Source organism: Betta splendens, chromosome 17 (genome assembly GCF_900634795.4).
Source record: "Betta splendens chromosome 17, fBetSpl5.4, whole genome shotgun sequence".
Classification (NCBI taxonomy): Eukaryota; Metazoa; Chordata; class Actinopteri; order Anabantiformes; family Osphronemidae; genus Betta; species Betta splendens.
In genome coordinates this window covers 11167238-11183483 of record NC_040897.2, presented here as the reverse complement: position 1 = coordinate 11183483, position 16246 = coordinate 11167238, and the positions used below count along the sequence as shown (strand labels likewise).

The window sequence follows — 16246 nt, the reverse complement described above, 5'->3', positions numbered from 1 at the left end:
TTGTGTCGGAAGAATTCAAGTACATCCTATTAAGTTATTATTCATGTCTCACTACTAAAAATATCGGATACCATGTGTTACCCTGAAAGGCCACGTTTTTCTACCAGCCACACAGTCATCAGCATTTCAATAACCAGTGGCCATAAATAATATCAACAAAAGCTGCTTTTTGTCTGAGGATTAGTTATGCTGCAAATTAGATTTATCGTTTGACAGTAAAAACTAATGGAGACGCTGCTGCAGGAGAAGATCGGATTTTTTAGACAATGAAAAACCTCCCTGCCCGAGGCGACGTGGGACTGACAGTGGTAGGGAGAGGAATCAACATCAATAATCTTTCATCAAGGCCACAGTGGAGCACTTTAGCACTGATACTATTCAATAAATAACTGTAGGCCATCATTCAGTTGTGAACTGGCCGAAGAGCGGAGGATGGATTCAGGAGGAAAAGGCCCGAGACCGTCAACAATGAAAAGGGTTCAGGTGCAACTAAACCTAATACAGATCAGCCTGTTTTGAAATGGTTTTAAACGCTCCCCAAATAAATCAAGCAGCTCAGTGTGATTATTTTGGCAGTGCTGCAGTATCAAATTTTGACATTTTATTTTGAAATGTTTCTAACCCCATAAAAGGGCAAATTGTCCTCGTCTGTCGGATCCTCGTATGTGCATTAAAACAGTGATCACGGTTATTTTTAAAGGGAAGTTTTCTCATGTCTCAACTTGGTCTTCCAAGTTTAAAATAGGTTTTCTTTATTAAAATGGTTTTATGTCAACAGTCCTCTGCCATACCTTTCTGTATTATATTTAGTAGCTGAATCAGCATCGGCGCTAGCAGTAGAAAAAGTAAGTGCCAATGTTTTTCTGTTGGTTTGTCACTTTTCTTAAAGTTTCAAAGCTGTGATGTTAAAACAGTCTAATGCCACCAGGGAGAGCCTACAGACAGTCTTTGCTGTGACAGACAGAGTGATGACCCGGCCCGGTGTGATGGATATGTGACAGGGCAGCTTGAGGCCCGAGGGCCTGGCTCTTGGGTGGGGTTTAGCCATAATGGTGCGCTTAATTACCTGCACAGCCACACAGCAGGTCATTAGTCAGACTGGGACGCTAGGCCTCACCTGTCACGGAGAGATAAACAATCCTCCTACCAGATCTGGGAACCTCAGAGGAGCGGGAATGGGAAAGTTAGGCCAGGCCAGCGCGAGGTAAGTGGCAGAATATAATGTCAGATTCATTTTTTTAAGGATGGAAAAGATTTACGTTAGAAGACAACCTGAACTGGTTCCCAGTCACTTTAGAGATATGACTTATTAATTAAACACAGATCATCGGTAGCAAAGCTCTGGAGCTGATCTGGAAGAGGTTTTCCGATCATGAGAGTCTTCTCCTGATTGTCACTTACGTGCCGAGTGACAACCTTGATGGATGTGAAACTAGTCAGGACATTTATCAGGCGAGTGCAAAACGATGCCCCCCCCCCTCGTCTCATGAACTATGAGTTTCAGGACAACGGATCCTGTGATGTCATCTACAGTAAGCACCGTCGTACTGCGATGTGATCAGTGTGTACAGGAGGGCCTCACGCTGCCTTAATAGACTATCCACGGACCCCTGGCTCTTCTTATGGGGCGATTTGTGTTGTGAAAAGCCTGCGCTGAAATGTAGATGACTAATAAACGGCGGCTAATGGAGCCGGCGTCTCACTCTATAATCTCTGTCTGCTTCATTAGGCAGCACCTTTGTTTTGCAGCGGCGCTAACCTGGTGCAGTCGCTCCCCGGCTTGCTGTAGCCCTCCAGCGCGCCCTCCCACACGCTGTTGGCCATCGCGTTGCCGATGGCGGTCATCACCGTGCTCAGCTCCACCGGCCAGTCGTCCAGGTCCAGGGACCGGACCCGGGACAGGTGGGTGCCCAGGTTCCTGTGGATGCCCGAGCACTCGATGCACATTAGCGCTCCCAGGTTCAAACTGGCCCAGTCTGGATCTGTATGAACAGGGGATCGTCATGACAGGAATTAGAACTGACTCATAAAAGGGAAACTCCACCTACTCCTACTGCCATTGAGCAAGGCACCAGATAAGTGCTACTTATCAGATTTGACATATTTTATTAAATAAAAACTACCACTTCAACATATTGTAATTATAATTATATCTACATCTGTACAAATATTATGAAACATACACTGGCAGCTTGTGGTGAAGCTTTATACTCACTGGGTGCATCGCAGTCCACACAGAAGCTGTTGCCCCTCACGTTTCGTATGGACTGGATGGCCATCGCATCACTTTGGCTGCCTAACCGAGACTGTGAGGGACGAGGAAAAGAATACACGAGGAGCAACTAATCAGTGCAAGAGTAAGAGAAGGCAAACAATTATAACTGGACTAGACAAGCAGCGAGGGGAGGGGAGGTAGGGGCAAAAAAAAAAAAAAAGACTGAGGCAGAAAGAAATATGAATATGAAAATGAGGCCGAGTGTCTCCAGCATGCTGACACAAGCCGTGCTCCTTTTCTGATGTCTGTCAGTTCCAATAAGAGATCCCCCACACTGCGGTGCACCTGTCTGCCAGCCTCCCACGTGTGACAGCTTGAAGTTGAGGAAGAGAGATGCAGGAGGTGGAGCGACCGATAAAAGGTTCCAAAGAAGGGGAAAAAGGGGGGAATGCAGCCAAGTGGCAGCGCCGCGGCCTCATCTTACACCACCTACCTTGTTCTTTATGCTCTCGCATGACTGCAGGCTGGCGAAGATCTGGCTCTCGATTGCTTGGACCCACAGCTCCCTCTCCTCGTATGTGGACGCTTCAAAGTTCCACGTCTGACCCGTCAGCGACACGATGATGAACTCAAACGAGTCCTCTTGCTCTGGAGAACCAAAATAAACAGTAAATTAACACTTAACACACGATGCAAAGGAATGTGGCTGGATTGTGTGTGTTGGTGTGAGCGGCTTTAGTCGACAACAATAAAAACCAATAATCCTTGGGCTCATTCTGTTAGAAAGCCAGGGTTCTGGGGATGAGAAACCGGGTCAGCAGCAACGCAGCAACGCTTCCTCACGTTTTACATCTATATGGTGCAAAGTGAGCAGCTGTCAACACTGAAGCGATGCAACATCCACGAACGGCTGTGCAACTCAGGCACCGCTCAGCGATTGAGGCCCGTCCGTGCACAGATGCGCCACAGAACAGCTTTCTGTTAAACTCAGCAACATCCAAGCCATTTCTGGCACCGCGCCGTTTTGTTGGGTGATGCCTCGAAAACATTTTTTTTTTCCCACTATTGAGCACCTGCCAATCGAACAATTTACAGATGTGAGGATTTCTACAGCACCAAGTTCTCCTGTATTATAGTTTCTTGATTCAATGCAGAACCATTTACCTTCCACGGTCTCGCTAACTGTGACTCAGCAGAGCCTCGTTTTTCCATCCGTCCTCGTGTGTAACTAAGATTTATGAAAATGTCACCTGTCGTTTGGAAACGCGAGGTCTGACGCGACATATGTTCCGACACATGCTGTAATGCGGCTGCTGTTCAGGAGCAATTCATTAACTCCGTACTGTACAACGTGACTAGTGCAACATCTCTGGTCTCTGCACATGCTTGAGCACATAGCCAAATGATTTGTAATTACCCAATTATGTCTATGCAAATAGTCATCTCATTTGCATAAACCATGTTTGGAGGACTTGAGGCAAGAAGACACAAGGGGAAATGGTTTTAACTGTGTAGGTTTGATCAACTACGCTGGAAATAGTTCTGCTGATATGCTATTAACGTGCAGTATTAATTATGAAATTGTAATTTATCCCCAGCAAAGGTTTTATTGCACAAATATATTTAGACTTTTACTGTAATTCACTTTGACATTTGATGTGTGAAGAGGTAATTTCATATTAAATTAACTCCGAACAAGTTACAAAACGGTGGCACTCAGAAATCACATAATCAAAGAAATAATATTTAGAATCAATTTGGCCTGCGCTGGTAAATGAAAGGTGTTTGACGGATGCCACTAATGTTGCGATTCCCGTGCTGCGGAGCAGCTCCATCTCTTCGGGGGGAAAGCAATAATCCAATTAGCTTGACACCGACTTCAATTATCTGATTTAGTTTGCGGAATCGACTACAGGTCACAAAGAATCAATGGAGACTTGGAACCCTATTCATTTATACTTACGGTGGGAGAAAAAAAAAGACACGCTGTGGGCGTGACACGTTCCAACGCTAGCAGGGATTAAAACATAAAACTTCATTTGATGGAAAAACAAAAGGCCAAATTAAAGAAGCCTAAAAGTGACAGTAAAGCCAAAAATATGAAAGGAAAATTAAAAAACTTGATTAATTGAAAAACACAGAAAAGGACTCAATTTTTTTCTGTCCAATATACCTTCAGGTTGAATTGCTAATGCATGCGATTATAATTTGTGCTTCTTAGACTCAAAGGTTGTTGTACTTGTGTTTTCATCTTTTTAAAAAACCTGAACAAAGCTAATTATTCTGTTGGCTGCCCAGGCAATAAATTGGAGGCATTAAAACACTTTCATTATGGAGATTAAAAAAGCGACGGATGGCTGATTTCTTAAACTGATGAGTATACAAGGGAAAACAAATCTAATTCTCCATGCATAGTAATGTACCTGTGAGACGTACAGTAGCCACTAAAGAGACAGAGCAGCGTGTGCAGCGGGAGTGTGTGTGCGCCGGTTATTGTCATTACATGCACCTCCAACACGCTCATATTACTTTTTAATGCCGTCCAGTGCGGCAATTCGGCTCCAGCAGCACAAAACTAATTCTGCTCCATGTAGGCGCGATGCTGAGGTCAAAGTGTTCATTTCACACACAGTAAATCTAAGCATGAACCATGTGTCAAAGGTATGGCTGCTATCCTACAGCACCTGCCATGATGAGCTTGTAAAGGGGCCATTAGTGCTGCCGTTATTATTCAGCGGCTGCAGTAAGCAAATGGCCGGCGCAGGAACCATCACCTTGTCACATTAACACCAGCATTAACCTCCTGACCACATCTATCTGTGAGTGCCCGATCAACAAGTTCGCGCCAATTAGAAATAAATTAACGCAGCCCTGCCGGTGGGCGGACAGGGAAGAAGCCCAATTCAAAGCAGATGGAGGAGCCAAGTGTGAAGAATGAGCCAGATATGATTTTCCTTAATTAACATGCTGTAATAAGAAGGAAATTAGAGCGTAATGGCCATAGAGCTACAAAGAGGAAGGAACAGATCAAGATACACTCAGTCCCGACTTCTGCATGCATCATAAAACCTCACCTCTCAGCTACAGATGCTCATCAGATGCTCGATGGCGAAATGTGCTGCAAGTGTGTGCTCCAAGATAAAACGTACTGGACTTAAGTTCAAAGATGCTACTTTTTCCTACTACGTCTCCCAATGCAGAAAATAACCCAATGTTCAGAATAATAAATTTAGCAACAGGCTAAAATCATCAAATGAGAATTTTAGACATGAAAAGCAAACTCACCCTCTTCACTCAAACACTAAACTTGACTCTTTAAACATGTTTAAATTTAATGCAAACACTTCATTTATTATAGAATAAAAATAAACTATTTAAAAGCTCACTTTCCTCATTTTTATTCCAAAATGTCAATTGTGTGGCCCAATAGGTGGATCCCATAGAATTCATCAAGCCCTCTGACACATATGATGCTTCATACCCTCTCATGACCCCTAGAATCGCCACCTGGACCGGTCCCGTCCAAGAGCCGTTGCCATGGTTACAGTCTCAATCGCGGGCAGTATTGGTGGTGTCACACTGGGCAATTATCACAATGGTTGCAATAACGCACGCGTCGCTTTCCTGACCCGGGACTTGAACCAGCAGCAGACAGAGGAGGACGGCGATGCCTCTGTTGCTGTTCGTGTGCAGCTGATGCCTCGTCCAGGAACTGTGGACGAGACGATCTCCGCGGGGGGCGGGTTTGGACCCAGCTGTGCCGTCTCCCATCCCGTCTAAGCGCCTCGCGTAACCTCTGGAAACCAGTGTGATGATCCCCTCGGAGCGGGTTTGGCAAACAGCTCTTACGCTTGAGGACTCCGTTTTTTTTTTTATGTTTTTTTTTCTTAACCCCTGAACGGCTGCGGCGCGCGAGGCGAGCGGGCGTCGGGGCCGCGCGGTGCGTCGCATGCATGCATCAGGCAGTCACTTAAAGAAGTGCTTGCCGTTCCCGTGAATTAACGAGCAGTTGGGAAGAACAGGCCAAGGCGGTGCCATCTGTAAATGTCACAGGCACTGCTTGCTCATTTTACACATCATTAAAGCCAATATTCCTAACCTGTATCAGAGCAATCAGGAGCAGGCCATTACTGCAACAGGGGCCCCAGGGGAACCACGACCAAACTCAGAAAGAAGAGAGCAGGGAGGGAGAGAGAGACGGAGCGCACTCTTTATCTATCTGACACACAAACACAGGCGCCCAGACACACGAGGAGCACACCTTCCTACAATAAACAAACACATGAAATCAGCACCAACAGCACTACCTTAATAGCTACTGCATTTAACAACAGAGCAGAATGGAAACAGGACCAATTATACATGTATCTGTGGGCAGTGTGTATAGAGCCCAAATGAGAATCTTGTTATTCCTTTCCTTCCACACCGTGGTGCTCAGAAAGCTAAGCCATTACAAGAGTGGAGGCTCCAGGGACAGCTTTGGGAAATGAGAGCAAGTCAGGGAGTGACAAAACAAAGTATTGAGATAAACACCCACCATTAGCACAGGCAGTTAAACCTCCATTTCCTAATCCTCAGCTGGACTCCAGAGGATATTAACCCTTAGTTTACCAAGGTGCAGGACAATGGGATACGGGATTAAGTTGTTCCAGTCGATCTGCAGACGAGTCGGGGACCAGATGTTCTAATGCAGCGTTTGGCAGCTGAATCTAAGAGCAGAGAAAAGCTAGTCTCTAAGTGGGTGTGGAGGAAAATTTGAAAAATACCCCTCATACGTCTGGACAGAGAGCACTGTCACTAATTTAGATGTTACCATTACTGATATTTTTAGCTAAATCACCCAAATTCATCACTGCCCTTATATTATTATTATTTCCTATCGATCGATCAGAAACGATATTTCCCATGTGACAGCATGACTACTCGTCGACCTGACAAGCAACTGAAGCTCCAACATGCTAATTACTATCAGACCTGCACACGCTTACAGGAGCATATATGGGTTCAGTCCTACTAAAGGCTGATCATAAAGGCAGATGTAATCAACATATTTGCCTCCACTTCTCTAAACATAAAAATTATTTGTCCCCATCTTCGTCTAATTGCTGATAAAATCCGGTGAAGGATCACTTCAAATCATCACTTCGAATAGTGAAACAACCTCATTGTTGATTTAAAGCTATTGTTGAACTCCCAATTAAACTGATTAACCAATTTAAGATGAGAAGAGTAAAATACAGAGTTCCTCTTAGATTCTTCTTAGGTCTCACACAAATATGCAAGTAAAGTCTGATGAAACTTTATTTAATTCGCGCCTGCTCCCTCTCATCATATCTTTAACCTTATCGTGAGTAAATACGTTCATCCGTACGCCTACTCGGACGAGCTCAAACCCCCCCGAACCCGTGAGCATTTGATACACTTTCCTTAAAAGAGAAATACATTAATGATGCTGCCTGACAGTCTGCATTAATCAGAGGCGGCTCCCCCCGAACACAACTCCTTATCGGCCATCGATTTTCCAGTGGGTTTATGGCGAGCGACACACCGAGCGAGCTCGTCGCCGGGCGGCTGCTGGGAAACACATTACGGGGCTGTCAGCCGCCTCGCCGTGCGCCCTGCGTCATTCTTTAAGCACATGAGAAGTTCATTACGCCGCGCGGCTCTGACAGCGCGTGGAATATTAGGACTGTGTCCGTTGTGGAGGTTACACACCGGAGACGTTTCACAGACTATGCAAATAACAGGAGATTGATCTGGAATGAATCTCACTTTGCACAGAGTTGAAAGAGATTCGATTTGAATTTAAAGGCGTTTAAATGCACTTTACAAAGGCTGGATGCGATCTCAGTCATTTCGCATGCAACTGCTGTTAGTCATTAAGATCTTCATAATTGATTATGAACACATTTTGCAACCTGTGGGTTTAAAACAGCCAGCGCTCGTATAGAAGAGCTTGGAAGCGATGCTGCAGCAACGGTCTCTCCCTTCTGCATCCCACACGTCCCATGTTGACCAAAATGATTTTTCACCTTAAGATACTCATGCTGTTTTGATTTATGATGCTTCAAAACTACTAAAATTCAATTTCAGCCCGCGTTGCACGCTTCTGATTGCCCCGTAAATGAGATAAACTGATAGCAATTTATTCAAGGATCCCACCTCTCCTCTCGCTCCTCTTCTTTCAACGGGAGACACAACTCACTTCTCAGACTTGGGTGAATCCAATATTTAAGTGATACGTCTGTATCGCCGCGCATTCAGCAGAACAGACAAGTTGATGCTAATAGAAAACGTCGGGGGAGAACAATGAGGACGACGGGAAACAACGTGCTGGTTTGATGTCGTGAAGAACATTCGTAATCTGCCTCCTCTGGCCTGATCGCGCCTAAGGCTCTCAGAAAGTCCGGGAATAATGGGAGAACCGGTACCGTTTGGTCCAGGCTTTAATGGAGATGCGCGTTTCTGCCACGAGATGATTATAAAGGTAACAAACATAAAAACAATCGTGATGCGTAATAAAAATAGGTCGCCTAATGTGGAATATTTCAGGCGTGAAGTACTGATCACCCCCTCAGATGTGGATGTGACACCATTGGACCCAAACAATACAACAGCCCCACTTATCGCCGAGATGCTGATGATGTTCACTCTGAACAACAATGTGGTCAACAGACCCATTCACACTTTAAAGAGAATCTGTCAGACACCATGATAAAAAAAGTATAATGATTATAAATGCTAAGCCTCATTCAGGAGGCGTCAATGCCATTGTTGTTGTTATCCAGCGTATCAATCATGTTGATTGATCATCGCACTCAAGTGACATCAGTTTTATGGCCTCTGAAATGCGCCTCAGTGTTTTCACAATGCCATCCAATTAGGCCAGTCCATTCATCACTGGGCTGGAGAATCATTATTAATTGGGTGGAGAGCCGACTGCCACTCCCCCGCTGAGGAGGGCCAGAAGAGACGGGGGCTGTGAGGGCGGACGCTGCAGGAGGCAGCACGGCGGCTCAGCACTGCTCACCTTTACCCACCTCATGGACAGACCCCAATGAAATAAGTAGGTTAATAGATGCAAACTGGTAGCTTAACTGTCTACACACTTCTTTAATAGTCTGTTTTATACTTGCACAACAGGAAGTGACTCTGTGCGCGTTTCGCCGCCTACGTGGCTCCTGAAAGGTGTCTCTGCTTGTTCTGGTATAAGTGAATAACCCGTAATAATACCTTCGTTGCCTGCAGACACGCCGTCCGGCTTGGCGATGCCCGTGCTCTTTTTCCGCCGGTGCTTCTTGCGGTTGGCGTGCGGCGACGGCGGGGGCTCGAGTTTGGGGCTGGTGGCGTTGCCCGCGCAGGAGGAGTCGCTCATTCCGTTGGCTGAAAGAGACACGGGAAGGCTCGCGTTTTTAAGGTTATACTTGATTCATAGTCTGTGGGATCATCTTAAAACAATCACGTGTAATCTTATATAATGATCTGTTACATCCTTTTGGTTCCCAGCATAAATTATCTTCTAATTACTGTGGTCACGGGCTGATGGTTAAAGCAGTATGGATAAATGTCGGTGTATAAAACATATGGAACAAGGCTTTTAACATAATTCCAGTTAAAAGTGCAGAAAGGTCTGAATTACTATATAAACTTTGAACTGGTCGCATCCTAAAAACGTGTCTACAGTAGTGAGAGTTGGAAACGGCTCAAAAAGTAAGTGAGTGGCTCCGGCTCTGAGAGAGAGACAGAGCGGAGGACAGGTGTGAGGCTACCAGTGAACAAATGGCTACCTGAAGTAGCCTGCGGCAAAACTCTCTTTATGACTGTCTGGGAGTGACAGGGGGCTAAGAGCCGGCTTTGTTTCTTGTAAGTGATTTTATAAATGTGATATTAACCTGTGCTACCGTTGGGCAGAGGGATAGGAGGGATGGGGCGATAGAAGGGGGTTGTCAGCCTGCCATCCCTCTGATTTCCTGACATTTGACATCACTTTCCCTCCTCTCCCCCCTCCGGATGCCATTATGAATCTGGGAGCGGGGGCCCGGGGCCTCGGGGAAGCAGAGAGGGAGGGCCGGTAGATGGGCCCCATATTGCTCTCCCCTTACCACCCTGTGTGGCGCTGGCAGCCTCTTCCATTGTCTCCCATCAAAAGCTCATTGTAGTGTGGCAAACTCCATTCATTTCCCCGTGCACCATCCCAGCCCCAGGGGTGGAGTGCAGGAGGACAAGGGGCTCAGGGATTATTGCTGTTGTCGTTGCCAGTTGCACATGCTATAATGTGCGAAACTGTGCCATTAGCCAGTGTACAACATTAGGCCTAATTCGGTCATTACCTTTAGGGAGATGGGGCTGTCTTAGAGGAGTAAGATGGGCTCAGCAGGGGATTGAAGATGCTAGCGTGGGGATGGTGGCGGCGGTGGTGGTGGGGGGGGGACGGAGAGCCCGAGGACGCGTTGTTTGAGCTTAAGCAAAATATAGCACAACACCTGAGACGCACGCAGTTTAAAGACGCGCCTCGAGTTCCATGAAGCAAAAACGACAATAGATTCGCTGAACGGAGGTCCGGGGCCAGTGTAATTTAGCGATGTCGTTTTTGAAAAAATACTATATTGATCACGCGCCCCGGCGTTAATAAAACAGGCCGCCGCCGCTGCTGCTGCTGCTCGGCCACGCGCGCGAAGCTCTCTGGCGCCGTGAATGGCAGCGCGCAGCCACACATGTAGTAGCTCCTGGTCGAGGCGTCTGTTTCAATTTCCCTGCTCCCTTACAACAGCCCCCCTGAGACGAGTCATTAGCTGGCTCAGACAGCTGGGGGCACGGGGGTCCTCCGTGCCCCCCCTCCCCCCTCCCCCTGCTTCCTCCTCCCTCTCCATCCCGGCGTCTGTCCCGCCAGCACAGCTCCGTATGGCGGGTGGAAGGCTGCAGGTCCAACCTGCCTCCGAAGTGACAGCCAGCATTTGTTTAATGTCGCTTGAGGTTAAAGGGGAGGGCTGCGCCCCCCGGGGGCCCCGGCCGTGTCATAAACACCTCTAATTATCAATTTCTGCCCCTAATGTTGTGGAAAATGACCCCGGCCCTGTTCATCCTGCACCTGAAACACTGACGCGACACCTCCCTTTGTTTCTGCCACGCAGCCTTGAAGCAGTCGGTAAAAACGTGAGGACAGGAAGGCAGGAAATAAAACCACAGCGCATGCCAGCGAGCAACAGCTAATGGCTCTGTGAGATGGAACGTCCCATGCCTTAAGTGGCTCTCAGCTGCACACTTTGCATCGCCGCTACGTTAGATCTGTAAAGTTGAGAATTGCAAAGTTGAAAGTAGACTCATTGTGCGAGCGGCGAACGCGCCGCGGCGTTATTAGCTGGCTGTTAGTGTTGATGGCCATCAGGGCCAAGCTGGGTAATGAAGTACGTTGGGGATCAGGAGCCTCTTTTCCCACTCATCCGAGATCACCTGGGCAGCGGAGTAGGTATGAGCCTAACCTGTGATTACAGCGTATTACACTCCCACCATGGAGATGACAGTTTAAACATGCTCCAGGATGAAGGCTGTGGGTGAGACGAGGAGGGGGGCTGCTAACAGCTTCCTGCCTTTACCAACGCCACACTGAGAATGAATGAGAATGAAGAAAGGAAAAAAAGGGCGAGCGAGAGCGCGAGAGAGGCTGAGGGGGGACGAGGAGGAGGTGGGGGAGTCAATTCATTGTTATTCAAGAGGCTCCGGGTGAGGAGCACTATGATTCCGCTAGGCCCCTTGACATGGCAGCCCTGTCTGTCCTCAATCAAAGCCAACGGCTGCAATTAATGGCAAAAATTAGAAACAATCACCGCCTCCCCCTTATTATCCTCAATTAGAGCGTACTAATCAAGGCCTGATCGCGCTCTGCTGCTCTCTCCAAACTAAATGTCAAACTTCATTATGGCTCGGCGTAGAAATCAAACGCCCCACATGCTATCACCTTCGCATCGGGAGGCCGAGGCACGAGGCTCGGTGCCGCGGGAAAAGGCTATCGGCGCGTCAGACCGTCGACCCGGGCGAGGAGGGCGCTCGGCTGTAGGAACGCTGACAATGCGGCACAAACAGCGCACGGAACTCGCGCGGGTCGTTCACGTGCCACTAATGAGGCCCGTCGGCGCGTAGAACACCTGACCGCGGCCCGCCGCCATCAGCGGTCCCATCACGCCGCGCGGGCGTCTGCCGGAGCCTCTTTTAATTCAGGCTCAGAGATTGCGGCGCGGGAAGGAGGGCGCGCTCTAAACAAGCGCCCCCCGCATTAAGAATGGCCGCCTTTATGAATGCAAGCGATAGAGAAATTGGGACGGGATTTAATCAAAAAATCGACGCTCAATATTCAAGAGACGTTACTACCTCTGCTCCTGCCTTTGCTCGATAGGTTTACAAATGAGGACATTCTCTAAATAATATGGAAATGGTTACGTGGCTAAGACGCATTCATTCGCCGCCGAATCATCAATCTGCACTTTTTTGCATCTCAGAATCACGTTTTATGTTAACCTGCAACCTTCACCAAGGATAATGGAGTGATTGGGCTCGCGTCGAGTCAATCCGAATGGCAAAACACCAGCAGCCTTCACCGCGGAGCACCTTCTATTGATTATTGATGGCACATTATGATGAACGATAAGGAGGCCGCTTTTCAATCAACTTTGTGTTTTCTGACGCCGCCGTCACGTGTTGCGCACGTTTCATTCCGACGCTCGGGGGAAAGTTTGGGAGCTGCGGAGATGCACCCGCTCCAGACGCGCTCCGTCCCGAGGACGACAAACAGATCTATCACTCCGCAACATTTCCACTATTATTTTCAGCTCATTTGCCTCATTTGAGCTCATTTGTGCTTACCTTAAGAGAAGCATGAAAATAATTGAAGAAAATAGAATAATGGGGCAAATTGTGGATCTGATTTAGTTGAAGAGTGGATGCTGGTTAATGAGCTATGCTAATATTGAGGGCTTTTCAGTTTATCAAACATGAAAATGAGAATTTCAAGCCGTTTTTTTTTTTGTTTTTTTAGTTTTCACACTCACAAGCTCCTGTTTGTCCGACGCAGACCACACGTTCACAAACATCCAGTGTGAAGCCTTTTTTCATCGCACGGATACGAACGCACACGAAAAAAAAAAAACAAAAACAAAAAAAACACTCACGCTCATTTATTTGAGGACCCCACGAATCTAAGTAATTCTGCTTTGGGCATGCTGCTGATGGGAGACAGGGGTAGGGGGTGATGGAAGTGCCTGCGTCCAGGCAGAATTGATCGTTTGGCAGCTCAAAATGAGAGACAGGCTTGTCTGCGGAACCACGAGGGCCGTGCAGTTGGACTCCAGCAGCGCTCGTAAAGTGCGCTCTTTAAACTGCCGGGGCCCCTGGGAGCCCACGGGGAGGGGGGGGGAGCCGCCGCCGCGCTAATGAGAACTACCAGAGTGCAAACATGCATGGAAATGACTGTTATTCTGTTGATGTGCATTTAAGTGCTTTTTTACTGCCAACCACAAAGAGAGGGAAATAACTGGTGATGAATGGTACCCCCGAAAAGCATTCATTTTCCTCTTCGGAAGAAAAGAGAGGAAAACAGGGGGGTGGGGGGGGTGACATAGAGTAAGATGGAAGGTAAAGAAAGGATGGGGGTGGGGAGCAGACATGCATGGTGAATATATTATCTTACTTCACTCAAGTACAGTGACGGGGTGCAATGTGACGCGGAGGGAGCGAGCGGAGACGCACGGGCGACAGGAAGTTAACCTTCAGCGTTCCTCTCCTGTGCACACGCCGCTGCCGGGAGAGCGCCGCCGTAAAAAAAGGTCACGGCGATCACAGCCCTGATCGCGTAATTATGAGGATACGGCTTCGCTCTGCGGCGACGGCAGCCCCGCGTCGCAGCGTCACATGCCCTCCGCTCGCCCGAACCCCTCCACGCGTCACGACGCGCTCGCCGCTGCGTGAGGTGTGAGGAGGTGGGAGCTCTTACGGGCGCTGGTCGTACTGGTGTTGATGGCTTCGTTCCACTGGTCGGCACTGGACACGGAGAAGGAGCGCTGGTGCATGCCGTCCTTGCTGCCGCCGAACGCCGAGCCGCCCGTCTGGAGGGACGTGCTGCTGTTGGAATGAGGCGCCCCTGCAAGAGAAATGCCACAACATCGACCCTTAACTTGGTGCAAAGAAGTTACAATGAAGCAACCGAGTGAAGCTTTATTTGTATTTTTACTTCTGCACGTCTTTCTGTCAAAAAACCAAAAAAAGATCCCTCTCGCTCAGACGCACGCGAAGACCCGCTCCCTCCGCCTCTGCCTCTAATTAGCCCTTAATTAACAAGATACACTCTGAACGCTAATTATCTCGCCTCATCCCTCTGACTGCCACATCGATCTCCACTGGCGTCAGCAGGCGTTCGCTCCCTAACTTCCAATCAGCCGAGCCACGGACGCCTGGCTCTCTTTACTAATTCATGGGCTAGGCTGCGCCATGTGGGGTCCTTCCCTCCTGTTTACATCCTAACTAGCGTGAAAAACTCATCGATAGTCATGTGAGGGAGACCAGACGAGCTGCTTCAGCCCCGGCGACTGTGTTTACACGGCCTACAATACAAAATGCTGCAGTAATTCAAATGTTTGCAGTTTTTTTTCACTAAAGGTTGACATAGTAACTTATATTACAAGCGTCACCATTACCCACAAATATCAAATCTGATTTAATGAAGCACATGAATATGGCTCTGACACAGAAAGGGTAAAAATTCAGAGTTATTGTTTTGGAAAAGAAGGCATCTCTCTTCTTTTCATCTCACAGGTATCGCTCATCAACGCCTTTTATTCTATAATTAAAAGAGAATATCAGTTTGTGAATGAGGTGACAATAACAGAAAATACAATGTGCGGGTCGTGTGTAAAGTAAACTAAGCGGCACGGGTGCTTGTTAGGATAATATGTCCTACTCATTATCTAGAGTAATAAGTGTATCAAATTCACATAATCATGTCTAATTAGTATCAGTAATTATCTTGTTGGGCCCAGGAATATTAATCTTCAGGTCCCAGAGGGGAGGGAGCACAATCGCAGCAAGAATGGGAGAGAGAGCGAGGGAATCATGCTGAGGAGCGCTGACTAAATTAGCATGCTGAAATCAGAGCGGAGGAGGAGGGGGAGCGGTGGAGTAGGGCACTGGAAAGAAAATGTGAAACTTTGTTTTTGGAAATGTGACGAATGGATCGCACATAAAACGAGAGTACGATTTTTTCTTCTAAAGTTCCCATTTGTTGAAGTATTAATGGAGGCCGTTTGCTTTTTCATCTTTGACCCAACACTTAAAATATGCAGGTGTGGCCATTTAGCAATACAGAAGTTTGTTAACATCAATATCATTCAAAACAACAAACAATATTTCTTTTATTGCCCAAGTTTGACTCTATAACACCTTGAAAAGAGAAAGAGAAAAAAAAAACTGTCAGATAACTACAAGGCAACTTCGATTGATATTTGAAATTCAACAATCAGGTCTAATTGTCAAATTGGATGCTAATGATTAATGAATTATACATGGCTGTACCCATTAGTCCCCAGAGACCACTCCTGCATAAAGGGGAGGATAATGTAATTACAGTGGAGAAATAATCAGCTTGTGGCATTAGAGGAGCACTGTACGCGCTGCTCCAGCCAGGCCTGACTGTGACGCGCTGCCGTTTACATCACGCTGGAGCCACCCGGTGCTCGCTGGGGCTGCGAGGATGTGAGTTAATAGCCGTCACAGCGAGGAGACGGCCAAAGGCAGCGGAAGTTATTTTATTCTATGTCAGATAATGTTTAGAATAAAAAAAGAGGACTTTTAGGACTTAGGGAGTCATTATTTGGGGGGGGGGTTTGTGCTTTTATTTTGAAATCGTCTTGTTTCTTTCGCTCTCTGTTCCCAGTTTATTACACAGACACTGGTGTTTTGACTTTTCCAGCTCGCAGCTTGAATTAGACCTGGTACAAGTGGGCTGGGGCGACTTTAAGCTGCATCAGACCGGCGTGAAGGTGATGA

General features: G+C 47.3%; 1 protein-coding gene across 3 annotated transcripts in view; it reads right to left on the bottom strand.

Annotated features, from left to right (window-relative positions):
- agap3 (ArfGAP with GTPase domain, ankyrin repeat and PH domain 3) overlaps positions 1–16246 on the bottom strand; it is an 85057-nt gene that overhangs the window by 9373 nt on the left and 59438 nt on the right. For all 3 annotated transcript variants that reach the window (XM_029132377.3, XM_055503691.1, XM_029132376.3), the window contains exons 12-16: positions 14199–14345; positions 9449–9598; positions 2709–2863; positions 2216–2306; positions 1760–1982 (exon numbers count right to left, since the gene is read on the bottom strand). In XM_029132377.3, coding sequence (XP_028988210.1) covers positions 1760–1982; positions 2216–2306; positions 2709–2863; positions 9449–9598; positions 14199–14345 — 766 coding nt within the window. The remainder of the gene's footprint in view (positions 1–1759; positions 1983–2215; positions 2307–2708; positions 2864–9448; positions 9599–14198; positions 14346–16246) is intronic.